This window comes from Orycteropus afer, unplaced genomic scaffold (assembly GCF_000298275.1).
Source record: "Orycteropus afer afer isolate SDZICR_OR568_19922 unplaced genomic scaffold, OryAfe1.0 scaffold00049, whole genome shotgun sequence".
Classification (NCBI taxonomy): domain Eukaryota; kingdom Metazoa; phylum Chordata; class Mammalia; order Tubulidentata; family Orycteropodidae; genus Orycteropus; species Orycteropus afer.
Window position 1 is genome coordinate 7023778 of NW_006921636.1, and position 11017 is coordinate 7034794.

At 52.3% G+C, this 11017-nt stretch overlaps 1 protein-coding gene across 1 annotated transcript in view; it reads left to right on the plus strand.

Annotated features, from left to right (window-relative positions):
• Positions 1-1429: 1429 nt before the first annotated feature.
• Positions 1430-11017, plus strand: part of KCNB1 (potassium voltage-gated channel subfamily B member 1) — a 131539-nt gene continuing 121951 nt past the window's right edge. The window contains exon 1 of the mRNA XM_007938326.1: positions 1430-1996. Coding sequence (XP_007936517.1) covers positions 1430-1996 — 567 coding nt within the window. The remainder of the gene's footprint in view (positions 1997-11017) is intronic.

Sequence of the window (11017 nt, forward strand, 5' to 3'; positions counted from 1 at the left end):
GCCATGCGCGCTCCCCGGCCCTGGGAAGCGGCCGCCCTGGGGGTGAGTCTTGGGGCGCGCGGCCTGCCGCGGGGACGCGGAGGGACAACGGCGGGGGGCTCGGTTGGCGCGGCTCGGCCTGTTGGTCTACCAGGGCTCCGCGGCTTCAGGCTAGGGGGGCGGGCTAGGGCTGGGGCCTGGGAAGGAGCGCCATCTCCGTTCCCGGATGCGGGTCGAGGGCGTGCGCCCCACATGGCGGGGGGCTTACGGGTGCCCCTCGAAATCCCCAGTGCGCGGCGGGAGGAGAGGGCACGTTTTCAAACGGCCTGAAAATTCAGCCTGTTTCCCCGCCTCCCACCTCCCCCACCCCTTCCCTTCCGAGCCCCGGGGAAGGCGCAGAACCCGGAGTTATAAAAAGCCATCACAGGAGAGAAGCGAGGAGGAGGAGGAGGAGGAGGAGGAGGAGAAGGGGGCGGGGAAGGAGCGGGGCAAGGGCGGGGGGAGACCGAGCAGGCGGATCCCTTAGACTCCCCGGGTCCCTCCTGCGGTGGGTGGGGGGCGCAGAGGGCGGAGCGGAACCCGCTCCGAGCTGTGTTTTGCATCTGGGAGCTCACCTTGTCACCTGGGCGGTCTCAGGTGACAAGGTTTGGGGAGAGGAGTCACGCCGGGACGGAGGGGCTGTTGTGCATACCCAGTCGGTTGTGATCTCCGACAGGTGGGCCCGTGGAACCCCCCACCCCCACCCCAAGTGCTCCCAGATCTTTTAAGGGTCTGGAAAAGAAAACCTGCCTCCTGCCCTCCCCCCTGCCAGCACTCAAATCCAGATTATCTCGGAGCAGGGGAGGAAAAAGATTGGAACTCAAAAAAAAAAAAAAAAAACACAGCACAAAGTTTTTCGTATAGCGCCTCTCTCCCCATGGCGGGGGTCAGGTCGAGGACCCGACGGGGAGACCCAGAGAGAAGGGAGTTTCAGCACTCGACGGGGCGGACAGCGCCCCGGGCAGTGGGTCGGGCTTGGGCCGCGGAAGCGCGGGGTGGAGCCTACCGGACCCCGAGCGCGTCGCGTGGGGCCCTTCTCCCGCCCCGGAGGTGGCCCCCCTTCTCCATCCACGGGGAGGGCCTCTCGGACTTCAGCACCGGCGGGAGGGACAGCGCCCAGCCGTCCCGCCCACCTGAGCCGCTTAGCGCGGAAGGTCAAGGCCGGCTGGGCCCCCCAGGCTGAGAAGTGGGGAGGGGCCGCGCTCAGCTGCGGGTTTGCTGACGCGCGTTCGCTTTCTGCCCCGCAGCCGTCGGGATGGAGGTGAGAAGACGGCCGTGACGCGCGCCCGCGCGGCCTCCTGCACCCCCAGTAGCCCACAGCGCTCCCTGCCCCCCTCCCCGCGGCGGCCGGCCTTGCCGTCGAGTGACAGCGGCCTGGGGGGGCAGGGGGGTGGGGGCGGCCGGACCAGCGATGCCGGCGGGCATGACGAAGCATGGCTCCCGCTCCACCAGCTCGCTGCCGCCGGAGCCCATGGAGATCGTGCGCAGCAAGGCGTGCTCGCGGCGCGTCCGCCTCAACGTCGGGGGCCTGGCGCACGAGGTCCTGTGGCGCACCCTGGACCGCCTGCCCCGCACGCGGCTGGGCAAGCTCCGGGACTGCAACACACACGACTCGCTGCTCGAGGTGTGCGACGACTACAGCCTGGACGACAACGAGTACTTCTTCGACCGCCACCCGGGCGCCTTCACCTCCATCCTCAACTTCTACCGCACTGGGCGGCTGCACATGATGGAGGAGATGTGCGCGCTCAGCTTCAGCCAGGAGCTCGACTACTGGGGCATCGACGAGATCTACCTGGAGTCCTGCTGCCAGGCCCGCTACCACCAGAAGAAGGAGCAGATGAACGAGGAGCTCAAGCGTGAGGCCGAGACCCTCCGCGAGCGAGAGGGCGAGGAGTTCGATAACACGTGCTGTGCGGAGAAGCGGAAGAAGCTCTGGGACCTCCTGGAGAAGCCCAACTCCTCGGTGGCTGCTAAAGTGAGTCTGGAATCTGGGGGCAGGGGCCAGGCTGGGGGCTTTGGCTGTGTCTCCAGGCTGAGGGACTGGGGCTTAGTGCCCAGAGATGAAGACCAGAAAGTAGAACGGGGACCCAGGGCTGAGTCTCTAGAGGTGAGGACCAACTCCCTCAGATGTTCCTAAGTGACACTGGTCACACCCATCCTCCTACTGTTGGATAATTTATCCCCCTACTTTGTTGGAGAAAAGGATTTACAGAAACTTACAAATCCCATGGCAAGGGAACAGACACTGAAAAAATGAATAAGAAGGAGCCCAGAGGGATAATAAAGCTTCACTCAGATGGAGTAGAATTGAATTTAGTCCCCGTGAAGCCCCAGACCCAGGCTGGTGGTGGCCTGTCCTGCAATTTTAGTACATATTCCTGTGTTTATAACCCCACTTTGCCCCGTGAAGGGACTTAAAGCGGCTTATAGATATGCTTGGAGGACGCTGAGATACTGTCATTGGTTTGACCATAAGAAAAATGAGGCAAAGGGCTGGAATGTGAGCCTGCGTGAGGCAGGCAGTCTGCCATGGATGCTGGTGGGTGAGGGGCCGACCTGGTTGTTAACGTATTGGGGAGTTTATTCCAAGCATGGTTTGATGCACCTTGCAAAGATGCTTTGGCTGTTGGAAGAAGATGTAAATTTTGAAATAGGAGAGAAAAATGAGAATGAAAAATCCAAGAGACCACACAAGATGTGTGTGTTGGGGGTCCTGTGTGCTACCAGGTAAAGTTGGAGGTTGTCGTGGGCTGAGAAAGGCTTGGGGGACGGACCAGCCAGGAGGCCATTTGTTGGTGAGCCCCTTCTCCGTGTTAGGCTGCCATTGAGGGGGGCCTCGGAGAGATGGGGGCCACTGTGCTGGGTGTCGGGAGTAAATGACAACACAGTGTGTCCAGGGCTAAAAGAAAGATCACAGCAGGGTATTCAGGAGGAACAGAGAGGACCGTTGATGTTGAAATTCAGGCAGAACAAAGTGGGAGAGCCACGGAGACCTCTCAGAGCAGGGCCTAAAAGGTGCCAACAAGTTGATCTCACCTCATAGCACCCCAAGTGGCAGATCACAGCTGATCTTTACAGGGACAGGTTGCCAATTGTTTCTCCCATAGAGTCGCTGGGTAGGTTCGAACCACCAACCTTTAGGCTAGCAGCTGAGCACTTAACATTTGCACCACCAGGGGTCCTTAGGTAAAAGAATTCACGGCAAAATGAAAAGGGGAGGAGGAAGTCTGCATGTTCAGCCATAATGTATTAGCTGAGGGCTGGCTTTGGTCTAGCCTGGCCTCTCACGGGGGGTCTCTGTGGCTCTACTAGCCCCTTCACTGAAGTCCCACCTGCAGCTCCAGGTGTGGAGGGGCCTCTGGTAGGTTCTTTTCCCAGATCTGCCCGGCAGGGTCCCAGTGGGTACAGAAGTGGGTGGCTGGTTGGAGCGTGGAGAAGCCCTGTTGTTTTCTCTTCTCTGTCAACTCTAAAAAGGACCTCAAAGCACCTGGGCCTGGTTTCCTTTTCTGAGGCTATGGCCCATAATCTTCCCCCAGGTTTCGTGTCCAAAAAGCCTTCCTGTTAAGACAGAGTCATTCATCCTTAACCGGCTTAGGATCAACAGATTATTTTGCTATTTTCAGGCCGACACAGTTCTCTTTCTTCTGCCCCCTATACTCCATTTAGTCCCGAACATGACTCTCTCTCCTCTCTGTCCTGCTGCTAAGAGAGGAGAGTGAGGGGCAGGGAAGAGGTGGGCTCGCCCTCCCTGCAGAGGCGTGGACCACGGGCTGTGTTTGAGTCGGCATCTGGCAGCCAGGCAGGGAGCTTGGGCTTGCAAGAAGCACTATTTGGGAATAAACAGCCTCTCCTTGGGTTAATCCACTCGCAGGGACGAGCTTGGTGACCTCTCTGTGATCCCAGGCAGGGGCTGCTGGCTCACATTCCTGGCAGATGGACAGTCTAGGATTTTCTGCAGCTGGAGCTGAAATGGGGAAGCAAGCAGATTCGTTGTCCCTCATTGTAGAAATCATGACCTGCCACTTTTCAAACACCTACGGGCCTTTGCGTATGGGAGTGTAACAACAATTAGTCCTTACACCAATCTCTGTTACCGCCCTTCTTTTCACACATTGGGAAGCTCAGAGAGGTTAAGTAATTTGCCTAAGGTCGCACAGCAGGCAAACAGAAGCTGCCAGAAATTCAAAGCCAAGCGTGACTTTGGAGATCCTGTTCTTCCTTCATGATTAAGTGCTGTAGCCCACCCCCAGCCCCTCTGCTTCTTCTCCTGTTGCCCTGTGCCTTCCAATCTCTATACGGCAGCCAGAGTGAGCTTTTCAAAATGGGAATCGGATCACATTATTCATCTGCTCAGAATCCTTCAGAGGGTTTCCATCAGCCTCAGAATAAAATCCGAGCGCTTCACTGTGGCACACTGGGTCCTCCAGCATCCAGCCCCATGACTTCTCTGAGCCCATCTCTTTTGCTCTCCGCTTGAGCCCCCTGGCCTCCTTGCTTACCTGAATCAGTCAGGCTTTATCCCACCTCAGGGCCTTTGCACTGGCTGTGCGCCTGCTGCCTGGAATGTCCTTCCCCAGATTGTCATTTGGCCCTCCCCTTCTGCTCATTTGGCTTCCTGCTCCAATGTCTCTCCTCAGCAGACCCTCCCTGAGCCCTGTCCAAGACAGCCTTCCTCCTGTGACTCTCCGTATCTGTGCCCTGTGCTGTGTCTTTCCTGCATAAGCCTTAAGCACGGTCTGAAATCACGTTCATTTCCTTGTCTTTTTCTCATTCTTCCCCGTGAGAGTGTGAGCACCATGAATTGCATTCTCTGCTCTGTTCCCAGCACCCACCCTGGTGCCTGCACAGAGGAGCCGCAGAGAACTGCATGTGGAAGGAGTAATGAACCAATCCCTCTGTCAGTCACTGAGTCTCACTCGCTGCTCACTGCCCACCTGTGACCCAGTTCCCTGCACCTCTGGCCGCTTTCAGTCATTTGCACCCCACCCACCTCATCCCTGATCATCCGCCCAATGGGGATGTCTTGCTTGTCAGGACAGGGAGGCCTGTGGAAATGTCTTAGTGCCCACAGAGAGGCTGCTGGGTCCTTACTGGCTTGTGAGGTTCAGAAAGAGCCATACCTGATGGGTTGAAGAGCAAGGACAGGCCCAGGTTCCAGTCCCAGCTCCATCACCTCCCAGTTTCTGGTCTTAGGAAGTTCCTCACCTCTCCAAGCCCCAGGCTCCCACCTATAACACAGGAAGAACAGGCTCACCTTGCAGGGAGTCATGAAATCATGTTTGTTCAAACTCAGCTGAGTGCCTGGCACAGAGGTGGGTGCTGTGATTATAAACGATAACAAACAGAGGCCTTTCTCTAGGGCCTGGGGGCTGTGTTGCAGGAAAGCCCTCTCCTTCTGGTAGCAGCACAAGGGAGGCTGAGCTGACGCTGTTAATAATTGATGGGATGTTCTGGCAACAGGGACACAAGCCAGAGCACAGGCCCTGGGCTTGGCCGTCAGGGGAGCAAAAATCAAAATCCATTAGGCACAAGGCAGTGTGATTGACTCTTATTTGGAAGCTGGGGTCAGTCCCCAGCAGAGTAACAAGGCTGTGGTGCTGGGGCCACCACTGGGTTTCTGCTTTCTCAGAAAACTCTACGGGGCTTTTCTTATGAAGGGAGAGTAAGAACAGAGGTGTGGCAGCAGCGGCAGACCACCTCCTCTACCTTCAGAAGTGGGGAGGACAACCCTTATCAGTAGCAACAGCCCAAGGCTGATTCTTATGAGACGGAAGTCAGACACACGTCCTCTCTCAGGCCTTTTTAACCAATTCTGACACCAGCCTTCCCTCCCACGGCACTCTCTGCTTCTCTGCTGGGTTCAAAAATTCACTGCCGTGGCCACCTAGAACTCACAGATAATACCCACGATTATAGGGAAGTAATAGGTTACAATTTAGGATCAGGAAAGTCTCAGGATACTGTTCTTTGGACAGGACAGCTTCTTCTCAGCTGTGCCAGCAGGCAGGCCTCTCCCTGGCCCTTGGCTTCTTGACCCTCAGCCTTTCAGCAAATGTTATGAAGCTCTTTTGCTCCACTGATAAGTGCCCAGAGGCACCCCACTCAGCCAGCAAGCCTTCTGCCTGAAGCACTCAGCTCTCTTGCTGCTCCGTGGGCCGGAGGCCCACCACTCTGTTTCTGGCTGGTCTCCTGGTTCTGCGGCCGCCATTTCTCTGCCACTGCTTCTAGCCATCTTTGCCATCTGTGGCAATACGGCTCTCTCTGTCTCGTGGGTCCAGGAATTTGCCAACCCAGAAATCCTGGGGCCAAAGGAAGTGCTCCACTCCTACCTCCTCTTGTTTATCCCCGCCCATCTCTTCTTGATGGTGGTGAGGTCACCCCACTCTTTCCGCTTCTGGGATGGCTCCTTTAAGCCTAACAGAATGGCAAAACCCACCAACCACTCATTAGGGTTCCGAATACCTTATTTACATGATCCCATCCCCACAAGGGTGCTGTGCACCTTCTTTACATTATTAGCAAGCTATCCAGTCCCCTCAGTGGGCCATAAGCACCTTATTTGCATAGGCCCGTCCATTTGGTGGCAGTTACAAGACCCATGGCTAGAAAGGCCATATAAAAGCAATCCATCGCACTGCAAGGAGAGAGGGAACTGATTGGCCAGGCCAGGAATGTCTGCATTCCCCAGAACGGTGTCAGGGTTCAAGCCCTGACATAACTTTCTAATTTCCAGAGTAGCTGCTGTTCACTGTACCAGGTGCTGATTCCCAAACCAAACCTACTGCCTCAAGTTGATCCTGGCTCATAGCAACTCATGGGGTTTCCAAGGTTGTAAATCCTTCTGGAAGTAGACTGCTTTATCTTCCTACCACAGAGCAGCTGGTGGGTTTGAACTGCTGACTTTCTGGGTGGCAGCCAAGTGCCTTACCCACTACACCATCAGAGCTCCTTAGGCATTGATTGTTGTTGTTGTTGTTATGTGCTGTCAAGTAGGACCCAACTCATAGCAACCCCTCCTTAGGTTTCCGAGGCAGTATCACTATGGAAGTAGATTGCCCAACCTTCCTTCTGAGGAGTGGCTGGTGGGTTTGAACCACCAGCCTTCTGGTTAGCAGTCAAGTGCCTTAGGCACTATGCTACCAAAGCTCCTTAGGCACTGATTAGAGGTACTTTATATCCACTATCACATTGAAATCCCTCCAGTCATCCAATTGGGTAACATGCCAGTTAAGGATGCTTTGGGCTGTAGGTAATGGAATAGAAAACACAAAGCAGCTTCAATAAGGAGGAAGATGCTTCATCTCATATAACAAGGTTTTAGATTGAGGTAATGGTTCAGTGATGCCATCAGGATGCCAGAATCTTACCATCTTTCTGCTCCTCCAACCCCTGCAGGCGGCTTTGTCTTCAGACTTGATACCTCATATCACAAGATGGCCGTCCAGTTCCAGGCTTCAATAGTAGAACAGTAGACTTTTCTTTAGATCTGATCGGCCAAGTCACATTCTCATGCTCTAGCTGCAAGGGAGTCTGGGAAAGCAAGTACCTGGCATTTTCAGTTAAGGGACAGAATAGATTTTATGAGTGGTATTAAACCCTTTAACAGAAGAGGAAGTGGAGGGTCTTGCCTGAGGTTCTATAGTAAGTGTTCAGTAAACATTACTCAAAGGAATGAAAATGGCAGAGCCGTGATTTGAACTCAGGTACATCTGGTTCCCAAGCCTTTGTTTCTTAATCCTAGAATCTCAGGCAGGTCATTTGAGCTTTCTGAACTTTAGTGACCTTGTCTGCTGAACACTGATAATAGTGGTGCCCATTTCTTGGAATTGTTTGGTAATTCAGTGGGATTTCGGATGTGAAAGTAATTTGCAAATGGAAAATGCTTTATAAATGACAATTATTGTTATTATTATATTCAAAAGTGGGAGTGGCCTTTATTTAGTGATCAGTATTTTGCCCACTATAGATTTGATTAAGAACTTGTGCCCTGAAATCTAAAAGACGCAGATTCATTTCCAGGCTCCAACACTTGCCAAGAATATGATCTTGGGCAAATTCCTTACTTCTCTGAGTCTCAGTTTCCTCATCTAGGAAATGAGAATTGTAATGGAGACAACTGTCTGGGGCCATTAGGAGATAATGTGCAACAAGAGCTAACCCAGGGCTTGGCATTCAGTACATGGCAACATGATTATTAATGTAGTCCCTGAATCCCTCTGTTCTAGCTACACCCAAGTTGGCAACATCTATTACAGTGTTGTTGTTGGGCCACTTGACCCCTTTCAGATTTCATGCCTTTAGTGTGTTGATGCCTGTCCTTCCTTGACCTGAGACAAACCAATTTGGAATCGATGGGGTCCCTTCAGTGTTATAAATTGTCTGGTTAAGGCTTTTACTGGCACCAGGCTGGTCATCTTGGACACCTGTTTTGATTCCTGGAAGACTTTGGGCAAATCACTTCACCTCTCATAGCTTCCATTTCCTAATCTATAAATGAGGATGATGATAGGTTTGTCAGATGACTAAACAAGATGATGCATGTAAAGTACTGCTTGATAAACCCAGTATCCCCATTTGATAAAGGGAAACCCAGAGGCCCAGGGTGGTTCAGTGCTCTGCTGGGATCACACAGCAAATTGGTGTAAGGTCAGGGACCATCCCCAGACCTTTCAGGCCCCACCGTCACACCCACCATGGCTCAGGAGTCTTCCCGTTCCTTCAGGAAGCTTGATCTAGATCATATCTTGGCAGCTGGTCTCTCAGGGCTGTTGGGAGGCTACTGGGCTAGAGAATGTGTAAATGCTTAGGAAGAGAAAGTGCTGGCCAGATGAGCAGTGTGGCCAAAGCTTAATTAACTGGGAGGGAACAAGCATGCATTAGGCACCAACTCCATACCCAGCACTTAATGTACTTTCTATACTTGATGGCATCATGGATGGAGCTCTGGTTTGGGAGCTAGATTGCCCAAGTTTAAAGTTTGGTTCCTCTGCTGACTGACTGTGTGATTTCGAGCAAAGAAATGTACTTCTCTTTGCCTTGATTTCTTTACCCATAAAATGGGGATGATAGCAGTGCCTGCCTCACTGAATTGCTATGAGAATTAAATGGGTGAATGCATGCAATAGTAAATTAAGCTAGTAACTTAGAATATATTGCCTAGCACATGGAAAGCCCTCAATGGCTGTTAACTGCTTTTTTAAAACTGTCATCTCATTTAATCCTCATGACAATAGTACAAGATAAATAAGCAACTTCTTTATGAAAAAAAAAAATCTTATTCTTATTAGGAGATACATGCTTGTTTGGAAGGTTAAGGTAAGAAGTTTGCTCAAGATCAACAAGCAATTGTGGTAGAACAGGAACCCAGCCCTGCTATATAGCAGATGTGGTCCTCCTCCTAGCTCTTACCATTTCAGATCCACTAGTCCATCTTCTGGGAGCTCTGGTAGCATAGTGCCTAAGGCACTTGACTGCTAACCAGAAGGCTGCCCATTCAAACCCACCACCCACTCCTCGGAAGGAAGTTTGGACAATTTACTTCCCTAGTGATACTACCTCGGAAACCCAAGAAGGGTTCACTGTGAGTTGGATCCGACTCCATGGCACTGAATTTATTTTGAGCCCATTTCCCAAGGAGCTCTGGTGGTGTAGTGCCTAAGGCATTTGACTGCTAGCCAGAAGGTTGGCAGTTCAAATCCACCCACCACTCTGCAGAAGGAAGACTGGGCAAACTACTTCTGTCAAGATTTACCACCTTGGAAAACCACAGGGGGCCTCTATGAGTCGGAATCAACTCAGCGGTGGTGAGTTTGGTTTGGTTTGGTTTGAGTCCATCTCCTAGCTGCTGCACCTGCATTGCTTTGCCTACAGACTTTTCTCTGGCCCCCGGAGTCCAGTAATGGACTGGACTGCTCCCCTGGGAGAACCCTTCCAGTGCTGATTGATGAGAAATGGTGAATAGATATGCCAGCTCCTTCACTCCTGGGTGAGAGTAATCGTGCAGAAATGTGTGTGCCACGTAGTCTCCCAGAAGGCTTCTGTGGGGTTAGCCTCCAGTTGCCCACAGTGGCCACTTGCTTGATAATACAACCTTCTTTGCCTTCCCTGCCTCACATTTCCACTCCTCTGCATTTTCTGGGAGCACTTTCCACGTAAACCGCTTGCCCTCGGATTCTTGTCTTATGATTTGTTTCTGGGGGAACCAACCCAAGACCTGTGGGGACCTTCACTTACTCAGTGTCTTGGTATTGTATTCTGGGCTAAGGAGACATCTGTATCTCAATCAGGGATTGTCTTCTAAGAACAAATTCCAGGGCTGGCTGGCTCAGTCAGCCTCATCTCCATCTCCTGGATAAAATAACAGGGAGGCCAGGAAGTCCAGTCATTGAGGACGGTCACAGGCTCAGAGAAGTTAACACAGTGGAGCACGTTGCACAGGGACAAAAACAGAGGGTGCTGCCATCTGGATTAACTGCTATTACAGTTGTTCTTCAAACAACCAGGACTTTGTTCCTCCCACCTGAGAGCCTTTGCACTTGCTGTTTCTTCTGCCTGAAACACCTGTCTTGCAGACAGTCACATGACTCACCCTCTGTTCAGGTTTCAGCTCAAATGTCATCTTCTCTGTGAGGCCTTTCCTGACCACCCTACATAAAACAGCCCCCTCCAGAACTTTCCATCCCCCTCTCCTGCTTTATTTTTCTCCATAGCACTTAGCACCACCCAGCATAGCATGTTGCTGTTGTTGTTGGCCGTCAAATCGGACCTGACTCATAGCGACCCCTCCTTGGGTTTCTGAGGCAGTATCACTATGTTGTTGTTGTTGTTACTTACTGAAGATAATTCAGAAACGTTTGCAGCAGTATATTGACAGAGAACTTCCAGAGGTTCAAGCCGGATTCAGAAGAGGTTGTGGAACAAGGGATATCATAGCTGTTGTCAGATGGATCTTGGCTCAAGGCAAAGAATACCAGAAAGATGTTTACTTGTGTTTTAT